This window comes from Dermacentor albipictus, chromosome 5 (assembly GCF_038994185.2).
Source record: "Dermacentor albipictus isolate Rhodes 1998 colony chromosome 5, USDA_Dalb.pri_finalv2, whole genome shotgun sequence".
Classification (NCBI taxonomy): domain Eukaryota; kingdom Metazoa; phylum Arthropoda; class Arachnida; order Ixodida; family Ixodidae; genus Dermacentor; species Dermacentor albipictus.
In genome coordinates, this window is record NC_091825.1 from 128,748,193 (window position 1) to 128,765,944 (window position 17,752).

The window sequence follows — 17,752 nt, forward strand, 5'->3', positions numbered from 1 at the left end:
TGGCGGAGAAAAGTTCCTGCAGTCGCCTCTCATGCCAGCTCGAGTCATTCGCTGGTTCTCGAGTTTCAGACCTTATCTGAGCTGCCTCCGCTGACTCGACCCGGAAAAAATTCGGTCTGGCAAGAGCCCCGTGCGGTTTATTCACGAGGAGAATAAATAATAAAGACGCCTCAAGAGGTCTTGTGCCCGTTTCCCGCGCATTATTATTTTTTTTCTCGCTCTTCACCCGTTTCCCACAAGAACGAAGCACGTAGACATTGCTTCGCGATAAAAAAAAAAAATACGCAGGTAGCACACTTTCTCAGCGTCTGGATATTCCTGAGTAATATAGCCGCTGGCGGACGGAACCGCGGTCGAAAAAAACAACTCGAGAGTTTTGTCGACACAGTGAAAGACTAGGAACTCTCTTCCTATCTTCCCGTGGAGATATGCCATGCGTTACATGGCGAACGCGACCAACAACACGCGCCGCCAGCGTCAGCTAACTTGGTATCTTCGAAGCACGTGTTGAACACCGTTGTAGACTGAGCCAGACGCTGCCTACGCTAAAAGGTGCTCGCTCGCATAAACTTCGCTGCATCAACGGAGTCGACGTATTGCTATAAGTTTCGGTAGAGCTCTTCAAGCTGCCGTTTTTGCCTGAAGTGTTTTCTTCTTCTTTATAGTCAATACTATAAGCATCGTGGCAGGAGCGACACGCGCTCGACATTAGTGAGTAAGCAACTTCGAAAAACACCTTCTGGCAGCGATAACATGCTTTAAAAACTTTTTTTCCGCGGCGTTTTTGACGTACACCCCAACGTACTCCACGTGCCCCGCAAAAGCATTGGGGGTGCGACATTTACAAAAAAAAAAAGAAAGAAAGCTGACTCATCCTATAGCTTAAAAGCAAATTGGAGGATGTTATTTTAGGCTCTTGGCCAGACGCTCAGTCGAGTTTCAAGGCCATCAAGGCATTACTGAACTTTTTAAAAATTACGGGCCTGGACTGCAGACTTTGAGCATGCCAAATTGCTTGCCATATGTTCTACATCTTCCTTCTATCGTCATCGTCACCCATCATGCACCTCTTTCTTCCCTCTTTCTTTCCCACTTCCCCTTCCCCTCAATGCCGAGTAGCTGGCTAGAGGAATATACCTCAGGCCGACCTCTCGGCATTTCGTGTCATTAAACTTCTTTCTGTCTCTCGTAATGCGTAAGTGGCACATGGACCGGCAATTTGCAACCTTCTATTTGTGGCTGCGCAGTTACGCAGGTAACTGTTTTCGTGGCGACCACATTTCGAGAAAATTTGTTGGGAGGAGATGCACGTAAACCTCACGGCGATATTTTTTTAAAGGCAAAGCGTAGTGCTACATCTTGCTACGAGATATTCGACGATGGCGACGACGACGACGACTCCAACAACAACAACAAGCAAGCAAGCAAACAAGCAAGCAAGCAAGCAAAGAAAGAAAGAAAGAAAGAAAGAAAGAAAGAAAGAAAGAAAGAAAGAAAGAAAGAAAGAAAGGAAGAAATATGACTAAAATTAACGACAATATATTATGGCGTTGTGACAACACATGAATGCACTCCTAAACGAAAAAAAAAACAACAAAAATAGCTTGACAGACGTAATTGCCCTCCCGGGTAATTTACTTCTACTTGCCAAACTAGCCCGATGCACACCATACTGATGTTCCTAGACGTCGCTGTTTGATTACAGATAGAAACACAGGGACCTTGATTATAGGAAAGGAGAAGTGGTTCGAGGCACTAGGTCAGAGCGCGCATATGGCCTACCACTTTAGCGTAAGGGAGGCAGTGACAACACGCAAGCGGTGAGATAAGATGCGACGTGACGATATATTAACACAACGATCTAAATACACCGAGCCCAACGTGCTATGCCCAGTAAGTGCAATTGTTCAACGCGTTCTCGCACGACCAAATGCACTCACATACACCGCACACGAACTACATGTCTGCGTGTTAACATACGTGTAGTGCACTTACGGGATACCCGAGCAAGGATTTTTTGCCCGAATCCATTTGATACAGGAGCTCTAGTACTGCCTTATCGTGCATCGGCCATTCTTGATGGCTTTCAACGAGCTAAAAATATTCTTATATGATAATGGGCGGGAGCCTGAGATCGCCGTTTAACGAGAACTTCGTTCAGCGATATCGCTTCTGGGATGCAGCAGACGCAGCGGTCGGGACTCCGCTTACGTCAGCCTCTTGAAGGCATCGGTGGTTGTCCGCGACTACCTTGCTACGACCTACCCATTTGCCTAATCTCGACTGATCACTCTCGTCGTTCAGTTACTGCTCTGCAACACCAGGTAATTACGAAAGAGGCGGGATAGGCTTGATATACCTTCAATCTGTGCGTCTGTCACCAGTTCCAGTGAAAGCGTTGCCGTGTCTAGGCGTACTTCTTGCCACCAGCGAAATGCAGACCCAAGGCGAAAGTGGCATTTCGTGTACCTGATAATCAGCACTCTGTCATGCAATCTGCAGCAATATTCCTGTCACGAAGCAAGTTGCCAGTTGCGGTCCGTTTCTTGTTTCGTAAGTTTCTTTAGAGCAACTTAGTTGACGGCTATATATAGTGACTGAATGGGAGCATTGCGAGAAACGCCGTGACCGCGAAACCCCACGTAGGCCAAGGAAGGTTATCAAATAAGTTGCCGTGGTAAAACTTTACAAACGAGACGCTAATATCGCCAAACGTTACTGCCGTTCATGCACAAATATGGCGGCAGCTAGTTCATTTAACCAATTAGCATATCTTCTCTCTTTCAAAGATCGCGGTCGAGTTTCCAACAAAATAAAGAGCATTTCCATTTGTTGGGCGTGTTGGTAAACTGAAAACATATTTAATCAACTCACTGTCCGGAATGCGCCTGTGCGCCGGTGTATGGATCCTGCCGGGTTCTTGCGAAGCCCAAAGATAAAGACGTGCGAGAAATTATTGAGGCTCAGACTATCTGGCGGAGTAGTGGTACGTGTGTTAGTGCCCCTGCGGTCGACTTGTTAGAAAAGGAGACGGCTTTTTTGGATGGTCAAGATTTGGATGAGGTGGCGCCACTGTGCATGGGTTATATAGGTGTATTTCCTGAAAATCAAGTTGTTGAAGTTAGCGCATTGTGGTGTCGTCTCCCCTCCGTCCTTGTTTGCTGGCGCTAAATGCGTTTTCAAATTAAAGAGTTTTACCTAAAAAAGACATTCTTAAGAAGCCTAGTTCCTTCTCGCGGACGAGTCCGCTTCTGTTGCATAAAAGAATGAAATGTCGATAAAGATATCTAAAAATGCTGTCGCTTATAGCAATCAGCACCAATACGGTGGTCGTCGCGCGATATCGGCGAAGCACTAGCTCGGTAAATGGTTTAACTTTGCGTCGCAGACATTAGCACATCCGAACAACGTGTTGTTTTCCGGCCTGTCCGCTGTTTTCATAGTCGAGGACTCTAATCACTTGATAAGATCGAGTTGTATATGCACTTCGACTATAGTAAGATTCCTCACCTGCGAAAGTTCGAAATGTATATGTACGTTTGCTTAAAATCTAGCACACTTGTAGAACTAAAGATGTATGTAGCTCAAGACAAAAAGAAATCTAAAGGTTTTTCTACTGTGGGCAATTTTTTTCATTGCTGTACAAGGTGAGCCCTTAAGTAAACATACGCGCGGCTCACGTAATCCGAAACTATGGGATATATATATTATTAATGGTTTAAACACATGTCAGCTGCCATTGTCATCTCGTTTGGCAAAAATTTATTTTCATAGTTAAGAAAGCTTCCCTGCAAGAACCCGTTTGTTGCGACAAAGCCAGTTCATTCTTGCATTGGGACCATCCCAGTGCTGGATGCGAAAATAACATAAAAGATAAATTTGCTGTACAATAACACCGAAATGTCAAAGTCTTTTTGTCATGCCAGGTTCACAATCCGAGTAATTTATTGTTTCAGTGGAAAATATATACCTTTTGTGAGACGAGACTTTTGTTACACAGAGCCTTCTGCCTTCCTGCAAAGAACACCACACTGTTTTAATTATCGCTTCTCGGTAAGGGTTTGGAATCACCGTGAGAAAAGAAATTTAGGTCTCACTAGAACTCAAGCACACTACAAATAACACCCAGCCTGGCTCCCTCAGATTTAGCGTTAGCAACCTCCGGCTCAAGCTCGGTTACTCAGACTCACGAAGTCATGGGTTCCGGCTCATGGATTCACAGACTCACGCAGGCTCGCACACTCAGTCTTATTTTATTCAAATTTGCAGATTCATAACCCACCCGGACTCACAAACATCAGATCACGCGGTAAGGGTAACTACTCAATTAAAGATATGTAAGTAATGGCCTCACAGTGGTCACGTTGCGTTTGCCTGCTGCACGATCAGCTGATTTGTTTGATTTGGTGCGTGCATGCGTGCTTGCATGCGCGCAGATTCACCTTGAATCCTTCAGGTTCAGATGCAGGCTCAGACAGACTCACTCAGTCTCACTATAGGGCTCATACTCACGCGTGGCTCCGAGTTTGAGTGAGTTTGAGTGGATCGACAAATGAGTGAGTCCGCCGACATATGGCAGGCACGAAAAGGCTCATTCTCGAGGCTTGCTTTTAAATCCACTGTCAATTGCGATCTCAAACGCATGCATATTCACCGAGACGAGGAGGACAGGAAAATGGAAGCATCTCATCCAACTTTCCTGACATCCATACCTGCATTTGAGTTCAAGCGCTGCCATATTTATTGCGTCATAATTTCGTGTTAAACATTTCCGAAGTTTTACGTCTGTTCTTGTGTTACGTCAAAGTAGCAACACTTTTTGACGAAATGTCGGCCGTCTTCTTGGGCCTACTGACTGATGTGCGTGTTATCTGAAGAGATGTTTTTATTTTGATTCCTCATAGAAGTGATAAAGTTACTAGTTATTGACGGAACCTTTATGAGCGGCAGCGAAATGCTGCATTTTTTCTATACGTGCCTTAGAGACTCGCCGACAGCGGCAAGACCGAGCCTCCTGAAGCAATCCCCAGAATTACAGAAAGCAATTTTTTATGAAATAAACTAAAATGATACTTTAATTATTTCTCCCAAGAAGAACAAGCGAATACACGAGAAAAACCGAAGCCCGATCTGTTTCAAAAGTGCGACAGCGTCATGATTCAAGTCAGGACAGGGATTTCTTGCTCTGCAGCGAATACAGTGGCCATTTACGAAGCGACGCCATCTTAACCTCATGATAAACTGCACGCAGGTTGTGTTTGCGCTTATCTTTCCTCGTCCACTCTTCGACTTACAATCGAACAGCATTGTTTCAATGCGGAGTCCTCGAGACGGTGGGCGGGCTACGATACGACTGCTTCTTGACATTGCAAGAATGTATAGCCCGTTCTTCGATCAGTGGAAAAACGTACAACCGCCGTAATGTGAATGAAGTGGACTAACAACACATAGCAGCTGTGCCAGTACGTGTCCAACGCACCTTTATCATAAGGTCAGAGAGATACGTTGCTGGGCAAGTACTGGCTTGCTGCCCAAACAGCGCGAAGAAGGAATCTACGAAAGAAAGGCTGAATGCGAAAGAGAGGACAGGACAAGTTTCATACCAAACATCGACATGACATCAAGGCAGCAAGAAACGAAAAAGAAATGCGGAGTCATGAATCAGTTGTCGCTGAGACGAAGGCAGAGCAGAACTCGCAACGTAGCACTCGTCGGGTAGGAAACAGCCCACAGCGCGATTGCATATTAGCCAGATCTGCGCCCAGCGTAGCACCATCGATAGTTATACGAAGGCGATATGGATCCTAATCATGGCCCGCGAGAAAGAGAGAGAGAGGGGGGGAGGGGAGAGGGGAGAAAGGAAATGGACAGCCGTGCGTAAGATCTCGCCGAGAGATTCCACCCCTCCCCTCCTCCATCTTGTGGAGTGTGGTCGCATCAAGCGCGCGCGCGCAAAGGTCAACAGCGTCTCGCGGCCGCAGAATTCTGACGCCGCTGCAGTCTGTCCGGCGCGATAAGGAGGCGCCGCCTTGGGGAGCCGAGTGAACGACGCGACGCCAGCGTTGGCACCGCCGACGACACGACCGCGTGCCGTGGCCCCACCACGCGACGGAGAGGAGTCCCTTGTTTTTTTGTGTGTGCGGACTCGCGCCGTAGAGCATCTGCTGTCATGGGAGCCGACAGGACGCTTCTGCTGCTCTTCTTGGCGGCGACGTCGACCTTGGTCTCTTGCGTGGACGGTGAGTTTTGCCGGCATCAAATGGCCAGTCTCTTTATGGTATAAAAAGAAAAGAAAGAGAAAAGAAAGAAAAGTAAGAGAGAATGCATGACTTCCGGACAGTTTGCGTAGGGGAAGTGAGTTTCAGATGTGGGCCCGCAGAGTGTATGATGATCGATGACATTTAACGTTCAGAGGACGCACCATGGCCATGCGAGATTCCGTGGGGTGAGGTGCTCAAGGCTTATGCTGATCACCTGAGGTTGTTTAACGTGCGAATAAATCCAACTACGCCTGAAATTGTGTATTCCGCCCGACGATAATGCGGTCACCATGGTTGAGTAATGGAAGCGACCTCACGCTAGCAGAGTCACGCCGGCGAGTAACAACAGGAAGAAGAAACATCAATAGTCAGATCGATGACAACGCACTGAAAATATAGTTTAGAGTTAATTGCTAGCCAGTGGACAGTGATTCATCAAGCAGGTAGCCTGCCGAATTGTCACTTATCTTGTTGAGAAAGTAGCATAATATCAAAATAATTTTTTTAATAAATGCGGGGGATTAATGAACAATATCCGATGAGCTTAAAGCTATATCTTATGAGTGTGCGCCACAGGACTATTTTTTCTCCCCAAGTTATGAAAAATGTGGCGAACGCAAGTTCTCGAAGTCAATGTTAATCAGAAAAGCACGGTTGCCTCGCTTCTGTATAGTGTGTTGTATAAACGTCTTTTTGTGGCATTTGTTTTTAAATACAACGTGTCAAATATCTCGTAATTTTTTTTTGCGGGGATATTTTTATCTCATGACCCTCAAATTTGTGACGTCTTCTTGTTTATGGTAGCAGGCGATGTCGCTCCTAAGCGTGCGATCTATCATCGGATGTAAGCATAAAACATCAGCATACTACTGGCACTTTCTTTGCGATAACGGCTTCGCATTTCTTTCGACAAGGAGCTCCAGGCTCGCGCTTTTCGGCGAAAAAAATAGTTTTCACGTGCCTTAACTAATAAGAAAGGTTCTATACACCTATGCTGTATACCTGATTAAAATAACAAAGCACTTTGTTCGGCAGACAACTCATATCACTTTGATTTTTCTTAGCCATTTGTTTGCAAACGCGTCACGCTTTTACTGAACGGCATGTGCGTTAAAAATGACGACTCATTTAGAGTTTTGTTGAAACAATCTCTTGCTTATTTTGCGTAGTTTAACGTCCCGAAACCACACAGTGAGTTATGAGGAACGTCGCACAATTAAGGCCTCCCGATTAATTTTGACTCCCTAGGAGGAGGAGAAGGAGGGGGCGAAGTGTTGCTAGCTGCAGCCACCTGGAGTTCCTTAACGTGCTGCTAAATCTAAGGTTAGTCGGGAGTCGATCCTAAGACCTCGCGCTCAGCAGCAGAACGCCATATCGCCATTGAGCCAACCACAACGGGTGCTCTCTAAATTCTTCGTGAACGTTGCGAGTGGAAAGGCAACATGTCAAATTTCGCTCGATTCGCTTATTCAGAAAGGGACCACGCGTTCCTGCTTTCCGCGAGAGTGCGAAGCAAGAATCGCGCGCTCACTGGAGCTGTGTATTAGAGCTGAAATAACAGCGAAACATCTAACAAACAACATATTAAATGAGCTGCAGTAAAACACTGCCGCGTTGTGCGTTATTTCATCGATCGCGAACGCCAAGGGCCTCGATAACGCATCTATTCTATAGGTGGCCCCAGGGACCACTTAGAGGAGGTTTGTTTCTCGGCCCGACTCACACTACCAAGGTTCTGCCTACCATAGGTTCGTCAGGTGCGGCAGTTTACTGCATCAAGGTTTCTTGCCATGGAACTTAAAGACCAACGCATTGTCCTTACATGCGTACTCTTACAGTACCCTTACTCGGGTGTTCTTCCTTCCTTCCTCTTTCTTTCTTTCTTTCTTTCTTTACTTTTTAGGCATCGCGGCCGCCTTAAAGCATATGTCACAACTTTTATACCGTTTCCTCTTCCGACAATATAGCAAAAGAGAGCTATCGTAGTTATCCTCTAGTTCGCCTTCTCTTTCTTTCTCACTCCTTGGTACGCGGAGTTTTACAATAAGCGACGCATGACCGAACCCTATAACGTCGTCGTCGTGTCGTCTTTTCAACATGTGTCCGTCCCTTTTTAGCGCTACCTTCAGTTTTAAAGACTGCATCACCAACTAGCCCAGCACCAAGTTTTATTGACCTATAACGTGTATCTGCCCACCTCGGCGACAGAGAAAACTGCCAAGGGTGCCCTGGACTGCCCGGAACCGCAGTGCGCCAACAAGGACTGCAAGACCAAGGTGGGCGACGACGGCTGCCTGGTGTGCGACTGCAACGGCGACTGCCCTCTGCTGGTGTGCGGACCCGGATGTCACGAGGAGAAGAGCACAACCGCCAAATGTCCCGAGTGCGTTTGCGATGGTGAGTGAACGAAAAGGGGCTAGCTTCCTTTCCTCGTCCGGCCGTCATGCCAGCATGGAGAGCGTAGAACTTCCTACTAAAACTACTAGAGATAATTCTGGCAATGCGATCCCCCAGCTGCCATGATAATTACGGGTAGTTCATAGATTTGCCTTGCCTTGCTCGCGGCTTCGGACATCCTTGTGGCGCTATTTATAACACTTTATCTGCCTTTATCGGCCTAAATTTCCAAACGATCATACTTTTCTGTACGCATGAAGGCGATAAGAGTCTGCGCACATGAATATAGATTGCAAATCGATGCATTTATAACGCAACTTTCTGCTCAGCGTGGTAAATTTGCGATGTTGCTTCAAGCTATAGAAGAACGAAGTTCACGCAAATCGACGTACTAGTCGTCCTTTCCACGCTTGATGAACAGCCATAATTGCAGCTTCCATAGACACTATAGCGCCGGAGTAGCACTGGTGCACTTTAGTAACTTTTGTAAAGAATTCTGTGGTTGTGCTCAACGCGGCGACATATAATCGCTTTCAGGGACTTTCGTTGTACAGAGATTGAGAAGTCATCTATCGTGATACTCTGCTCAGAGGCAAAAAATGGCTGTGGCTTAGGTAAGGTTAAGCCCAGGATGCGAAGCATACTAGCCTTTATTTTAGTTGTTGAACCACTGTTTAGCCTGGTGAACTGCTGTTGCTTGGCTATATTTGGTTCGGCTAGACGAAGAAACAACTCATGCATTACTTCTTCGCCTTCAAGAGTGGAACGCGACAGCGTTCCCGTCGACCCGCCAAGGGGTGTAAGACAATGGGCTACAGGGCAGCGACTACGCGCCCCGCATTGGACGCGGTGAGCGTCGAGCAAAGCAGCGTTCGGCGCGGCAACGAAATGTGCGCCTGAGCAAGAGACGCACGCCTTAGAAACAGCGCGTTTCTAAGGCAACACCGCATTCACTATAGAGGCGCTTTTGTACCGCTTTGAAGCGTTGTACTCGTGGCTCAGTGGTAGCGTCTCCGTCCCACACTCCGGAGACCCTGGTTCGATTCCCACCCAGCCCGTCTTGCAAGAGTTGAGCCAAAGCCACTTCTCCTCTGTCGTGACGTCACGGTGTCACGTGATTTCATGGTCACCGCCGCGCCTGAGGAGCTGGGTTGAGCCCTCGTAATATGCTTCGCATAAAAGAAGAGTAAAAAAAAATAAGGACATTAGATAAGACGATGAAGGAAGGCAGTAAAGCGTTAGTACATAGTTATTCGTGCGCCTATTGACAGCTGTAAATCTAAGACCCGTGTTGCTCAGATGACACACGACATCCGGAGGGAGACAATCGACAGTTTCAGCATAGCGGGAACGCGCGATTGATGTCGTATAGCGGAATACAGCTTCGTACTGCAACCCCCCCTCCCCCCCCCCCCCCACCCCCATCTTCACACTCACAATACTTTTATTACAAATAGCGGGAGGAAATCAGACGGAAAAGATCAATGCGTCGTGCGGTAAATACGGACCATTACACGGTGTAATTCGAAACAACATGAAAAAGAAAGGTTATAGCATTCGTCTTGTGCATGGTCCTTTTTTTAGTACCGCATCCCTGCGCTCTCTTTTTCATTCGCGTTGAGACACCACAATTGTAAGAGTTGCTCGTGCTCTGTTTTATAACGAAGTGAGTGGGTGATTTACTAGATGAATATAGAACTATTTCAGCAGCTAGTTTGTCACGGGCTTCTTCGAAAACAATAATTTGTTTAATCACAGAAGGTTAATAACACATGATACGAAAAACGTTCCGGCAGAGAAGCACATTTTGCCAGCGTGTTTAAACAGCCAATATTGAACAAAGATAATGAAAATAAAACAGCAACAAAATGGCAAGTTCTGCAGTTTCTGCAATTAAACACAAATCAGTTAATCAGTAAAGTTAATCGAATATTGCAAAATAAAACGCACACACAGGGACATGATAAGTGTTAATGCATAACTATGGTATAAACTTTTTTAAACAGGGTTGAAGTACCTCAGACAGGCTGGCCAACGTTTCGATAGGTGGACCTATCTTCGTCAATACAGTATCCCTTTCATTAAAGTAGGTTATTAATATAAGAATTTCAGTTGACTGTAAGATAAATCCCATAGTTTAAGATGTTGCCCGTATAGGACTTGTCTGTTGGAAACTGTGGCAGCATATAACGCTTCCGTGCACATTTTAATAAATTTTTACAAGGCTTTTAGAGCATTAATGACCCGTTACTCCATAGTTCAAGCAATATTTTTACACTGGAAGGACAATGATCAGGTGATTCATTGCTGAACTCAAAGCCCATCCTTGCTGCTCAAACTTATAAAGACAGCTTACGAGAATTCATTCTGCGTCCTCATAAGCTGTCCTAAGTTTGAGCTGCAAAGATGTGCTCTACGTTCTGTCCTGAATGGTCGCACGTGCAACAAGGCATATTAGAACGACGTATACAATACAGAAAGCTACCTGCATACGCCGCTTCGAACCTGAAACGATGCATCAGAGTTGATGTCCCGACCGGCACGAGCAAACATCGGAAACGAAGCTTCCTTAGCCGAGACCTGATGCTTTGAGCAAAGACACATCGATAAACGAAGGCTGCTATGCAGAACGAGAGACTAGCTTGAAGACGAGCACGTAGGCGACGCCAGGTAGCAAAAAAGAAAGAAAGAAAGAAAGAAAGAAAGAAAGAAAGAAAGAAAGAAAGAAAGAAAGAAAGAAAGAAAGAAAGAAAGAAAGAAAGAAAGAAAGACTTTCAAGGCTGTGCTATGTTTTCTATGGCACTGTTTGCGAACTTCAAATAATAATAAAAAAACTATGCCGAGCCATGTAACAGGCCAGGTACTGGAGACGCTAACGCATACATTTTGCGCCGGCCGAACATACAGAGAGGAGTGATGGGCTTTAGCCTCTTCTGTGGCAAACATCGACGCAGGGGCATTCTCAGTTGACTTTTGTTCTTGGTCCTTGACCTCACGCGACATATACTACAATAACAGTACGGGCCATGTCACAATTTTTACACCACGTGGGACATGACTCAACACATTAAATATGCTACTGTGTTAATGGGAAGCTTTAGCTCGGGTGCTCCCATTTAAATACGAGTGCACGGAAAAGGAGAAATCGTCCTTCTCGGCAACCACTGCACCATATTTGATGAGGTTTGTTGCATTTAAAAGAAAAAGTTAAAATCTAATGACTGTTGGAAGCAGATTCTTTATTTAGGTCGTTCATTATTTTGAAAAAAAAAATTGTCAAAAACAGCAAGTTTTCAGAAAACGAAACTATCAAGTTTACAACTCTGTTACTCAGCAATAAAAAACGATATCCCGATTCGGCAAATGGCATCTATATAGCACATCTAAAGCGGACGAATTTGGTCTTCTGGTCGAATCTGGAAAATACATGGTCTTCAATTACACCATTAATATGCGAGCAGCACTTTTGAAACCCATTTGTAAATATTGTAACAAATTCACATAATACATAAATTAATGCATGAAGTTTGTCCGCTTTGGATGTTCTGATTAATTCAATTTACATAACGGCGATATCTATTTTAGATACAGAGGGACACATTTGTAAATTTTGGGTTCCCATTTTTTATACACACAATTATATAAAGATCCTTGTAAAAACATTAAGGCAATAAATAAAATTGCCGCTTCCAACAGACACTACAATTTAGATTGGTCGCTCAAATGTCGACAATTTCATTAAAATCGGCCCAGGAGTTATCTCACAAATGCATTTCTGCGTTTTACGTGTGTTTGAATAGGCGGTGTCGGAGTTCGGGCCGTGCTAAAGCTTCCTCTTAACGACTGGCACCGTCGCACTGATACCCTTATCAACATAATCCTCCATCCCTATTTCGTTCCCCCTTTCTCCTTTCCCTGCGCCGAGTAGCAGGTAAGAGAGCTCAAGCTCGCGATGACCTCTTTGCTCTTTCTATAATTAAATTCTGCTACTATGACTACTCCTTCTATATAAAGGCAAGTATGCCGATCGCATGCTTTGACTAGGAGACGAATTCGAGCTGATCACTTCTCGCCTGCGAGAAGAATGCTTTAAAGTGTGAGATACGGCCATCCTTTCTTTTCTTCCATTCCTATTAAACGAAAATTGCAGCCCCCGGACGCTGCTAAGGCACAGCGATACTAATGGTGGGCGTCAGGTTCGAACAACAAATCGTGGTGAGATATCCGGCTCAACGTAAGCTAACATCTAATCTGATAAAAAGCCTCTAATTAAGTGAAAAATAAACGCTGTACAGGTGGAAGGGCTACTTTTGGTGGCGGTTTATTCCACCTGGTGGACAGAAGAAATTATAGCACCATAATGAAAATGGGCGATAAAGCCTACAGTCAACAGATATTTGATTATGAATTTATTATTCAATTACCTTATATCATAAATTAAAAGTATGGAATTGAAGCGTGACAGCTGCCAAACTGTTCAATTAGTAGACGCATACTGAGACCAAAACACTTCTCTAAGTGCGCCAACAAGTACACGTGTTCCACAAAGTTACATCCCGCAACGCATCAGGAAGGCTTGCTGGGAGAATAATAATTGGAACGCCAATGATTTCCGCCCCTAGATTGTGAGAGGATATCTTGAAACCGGTGCCAGTGACTGAGATGCACAGCCTGGGTCAGTGTAATTTTGAGTTAAGACATATTTATCTAAAAATTCTCGTATGTCCTCTCATTCTTAAAGCCCTAAGGCAATTTTTCAACATATGCTGCTCCGCCCAATTACTAATCAATCAATCAATCAATCAATCAATCAATCAATCAATCAATCAATCAATCAATCAATCAATCAATCAATCAATTAATTAATTAATCAATCAATCAATCAATCAATCAATCAATCAATCAATCAATCAATCGATCGATCAATCAATCGATCAATCAATCGATCAATCAATCAATCATGTTGCATAATACGCACGTCTGTGAAAAAGTGAGCGGGGTCTTTAGAACGAAGTTTTCTATTCTTTGGATAAAAGAAATTCAGAAAGCAAAGGCCTGTCCCAGCAGTTCTGGAAGAAGATGATGTGCGTCTCATCTTTAAGGGGACAGCCGTGACACAATCAATCAACTTGGAAGCAAAGTAGCCACTTTATCACTAATGAAGGCCGTCACAGCATTTAAACATGCGAAGAGAGAAACGCACTGCACAGTAACCGATAAAAAAAGGGGGGGAAAGTGAGAACTCGACAGCCGCTTAACGATAAAGTTTGCGACGCAGAGAGAGAGAAAGAGAGAGAGAGAGCAACAGGCATCACCAAAGCCGCGACACGCTTTCGAAACTGCTCCAGCGATGGAGACGTGATCAGCGGCGTTATGGAAGTGACCCGATTCGGGGATCGTTAGATGAGCGGAAGCGCGAGAGGAGAAAATTGAATGTGTTACGGAGAAGATAACCGGGGAGTGCGGGGGAGGGGTGGAGAGAGGTGAGGATGCTGCAAAGGCTCAACAAGCAGTGGTACGGGCTCTGAATGGGGGGGTAACACGACCGTTTTCGCATTAGGTGGTCTACAGCGTGTTGGAAAATTGCACTCGGCGAGGAGCGGGCGCAAACGGTGTCACACGATATTCCGGCGATAGAAAGTTACTTCCTAGTTTCGAAACGAAGTAATGATAAGAAGACAAAAAAAAAAGGAAAGCAGCGAGTGCATGCTTTCGCTGGCTAAAAATTACAACACAAGCGCTTGAAAGAGCGCGAAAGGAAGGACGTCGTTATACACTGAAACTATGCAAATTTACATGTTGTTTTTATAAAAGCATTGCTGAGTTGCTTGACTACAAAAATTTTCTTCCATTTTTATTTATTGCCACATCCGTGAGGGCCTTGAACCAAACGGATCAGAAATAAGTAGAAAAAGAGAAGGCCATAAGCAACTGTTCAAGGGGAAAGGACAAGCACAACGAAGGATTCGCTCGTCGATAGATTGTGCTAATCGACAGCGTGATAGCTTTAATAATTGTCGCTTTAAATGGCAAGACATGAATTACTGAGAGAATACCTGTCTTCATTAATTCTTTTGTGTTCTTTATTTGTTTCAAATGAACGTCGAACAGAGTTCTAATACATCTTAAGCAAAAGGCAAGTAATTCAGGACACCAAGAATCTGCCTAAAGCACTAATTTAATCATAAGGAAGTTGGGGAATTTGCGCGTTCAGCACTTCCGCTAACGAGCGAAGAACGGTATACATCTGGCTCGTATTCACCAAAACGTCCTTATGCTAGAACTGTTCGTAAGAAAAAATTTCAGCCAATCATGGCGCAGGACACATCATTAGCCAAGACTGCAACCCAATAGGAAAGAGCGCTTACTAACTAAAGGCTTTTTAAATTCGGCTCCGATTTCTTTCTTTCTTCTTTTTAAAAGGCTGTTCTGGAAGGTCGCATTCACAATCATACCATGATTGGTGGCGCGCATGATTTCGCTGATGACCTCACCGCTCAGTTCTCAAAGTTGCGGCGTCTTATGCGCTGTGGGATCGCGTGCTGGACAGCACTTACCGCCCGTGCGCGTGAGCAGGGTACACGTACACCCTTACACTTTCACACCCTTGCATTTATACATTTACTTTATACATATACATTATACATTTACACCCTCAAAAATAAGGGTGTAAATGTATGTATAACTCTCCCTCTTACACCATTTTTGGATGTAAGGGTGTGAGTTTTAGACAAAATCACACCCGTAATAATGTTTAAGGGTGTAAGTTACTTAATAGTGTAGTGGGGCTGAGGGCTGAGTGAAGGCAAATATCACATAGAAAAGAGGATTCTAGTGTTCTAGGGGTGTTTCTCTCGCCCGGCTTTGTCCGCACCGCTTAAGGTGAGGTCTAGCGGTGTCTATCGACACCTTGCGCTAGCGACACCTTGCGCCGTAATTTCGTAATTGAAACACGTGCAACTGCTCAAACTTCACGCACACGTGCTATATAATAATCCTACCACAATAATGACCTTGAATATGCGGGCACATTTCCCACTCCAGATTGTATTTTTTTATATATAATGAGCGTGTGAGCTGCCATCCTGTCGCAACGTTCCAGCTTCTATAGCTTTCCCTGTAGCGTTAAATTTTTGATGCAATTGTTTTCTTGTGCCTGCGAACGGAGAACTTGCAAATCGCGCTCTCAAAGCGCTTTGTACTACGACAAAATGACAAAGACCTGACTGACTTCTTGAATTGTTTTGATTATGTCTTTTCATCCTTACTTTCTTCCATCATTTTTTCTTAGCGCAAAAAAAGAAACGTGAGACTGACAACTGTTTTATTCTGGATGCCTCGATAGGTACCGTTTGCCCACTAAGAGTCGATCTGCTTTCTCGCAAAAAGAAAGCAAAAAATAGAAAGAATAAAACAGTGTGAATATTTCGAAAATTATATTCAGAAAGTCTCCGCAAAACCAAGTGTGCTAGAGCCATTTATTTTCTGGCTCCTGTCGTATCTCCAGATCATATCCCTCGAGTCCTGGCTGTCCAGTACGCCCGTGATAGGGCTAGGAGGCTTGACCTCCCGGTCCCAACATGGGACTAGCCAGGCAGGTGGCAACACCTTGTACAGGACCAGAATAAAGTTTTTCCTCCTCCTCCTCCGTCACGAAGGTCACAAAAATTAGTTCAGCTAGGCGAGGAGAAATCGTGCTCAGAACAAGCCATCACGACAACAAAAGGTTTAGCTTAGTGGTTCTTGACCAGCTAAAGAAGTCCAGTAAAACATAAGTCCGCAGTACCTTCTGGCTATTGTGGAGCTGCATTCACGTCACGACGTTGTTGCGCTTGAATAAACTTTTGAATATAATTTGAAATCGGCTTGGCGGTTTTTTGTGGGTACTCTATGGGCTGTTCTCAACAAAAATTTTGAGGTCGCGAAGTGAGTTGTGGTGCCATCAGGAGCGAAACATGTGCGCATAAATAACGTACGATCAGATTTTCATACGACCAAGTATTGAGATCAGCATAAAACTAACTTTATCGGCGAAGCAAATATAGGCAACGTTTCTGAGACGATCGTGGTCCACGTCCATGTCTATGTGACGCACACACGAAAAAATAAAACAATGCCGCACGAAAGCAAGGCTGTTTCAGAACCAAATGCACATATAAAGAAACGGCAAACATATAGAACGCTTTCTAAAACGAAATAAGACAGTCTAAGCTATCGCATCAAATACACCATAGTACACCACTGATTATCGTAATCATCTCAAAAAATACATATTCCGCTATCGCCCACTCATCGCCCACTCATCGACCACTCATCGCCCACTCATCGCCCACTCACCGCCCATTCATCGCCCACTCATCGCCCACTCATCGCCCACTCATCGCTGCCAGTGGTGCCTGTGCAATTGCATTGACTCCGGCACTGGTGTCCTTGAGAACTGTAGCTGCCGGTAGCGGTTTCGCCTTGTTGTCTTCAAGGGGCGTTAAGTCTTTTCTTTCTTTTTTTTCCTTCACACTCAGGGCGCGCTCCCTTGCATACTAAAGCGCCGCGTTTGCTCTCTGTTGGCACAGGTGACCCGAGGTCGGGAGTGCAGTCTCCCCAGAAGCGCCACTGCCCCGAGCTGACGTGCCCGTCCGAGTGCGAGAAGGAGACGGCGACGCCCACTCATCGCTGCCAGTGGTGCCTGTGCCCCCCTATCACCGGTAAGCGAGAAAAAAAGAGGCAAAATACTACTGTGAGTGTGATGTAAGGTTCCTACGAATGGGAACGCGAGGGCACAGGTGTTACGCTCGCGTTTGGCCCCGGTGGCCGCGTTCTAATGGGGGAATAAGGAAAAATAAAGTTTGGAAAATCCTACTGCAAACATCGCTAACACGGGACCAAGATTAAGGGAACACACGACACAGCGTCAGTGTTGTGCGGCGTTGATTTAATTAGATTAGATTGTGGGGTTTTACGTGCCAAAACCAGTTTCTGATTATGAGGCACGCCGTATAGTGGAGGACTCCGGAAATTTCGACCACCTGGGGTTCTTTAAGGTGCACCTAAATCTAAGTACACGGGTGTTTTCGCATTTCGTCCCCATCGAAATGCGG

General features: G+C 45.1%; 1 protein-coding gene across 1 annotated transcript in view; it reads left to right on the plus strand.

The window, feature by feature from the left end:
- The first annotated feature begins 5,966 nt into the window (after positions 1-5,966).
- The window catches only part of LOC135906345 (uncharacterized), a 37,214-nt gene continuing 25,428 nt past the window's right edge, over positions 5,967-17,752 (plus strand). Inside the window, exons 1-3 of the mRNA XM_065437686.1 lie at positions 5,967-6,239; positions 8,469-8,657; positions 17,228-17,359. Coding sequence (XP_065293758.1) covers positions 6,170-6,239; positions 8,469-8,657; positions 17,228-17,359 — 391 coding nt within the window. The 5' untranslated portion in view covers positions 5,967-6,169. The remainder of the gene's footprint in view (positions 6,240-8,468; positions 8,658-17,227; positions 17,360-17,752) is intronic.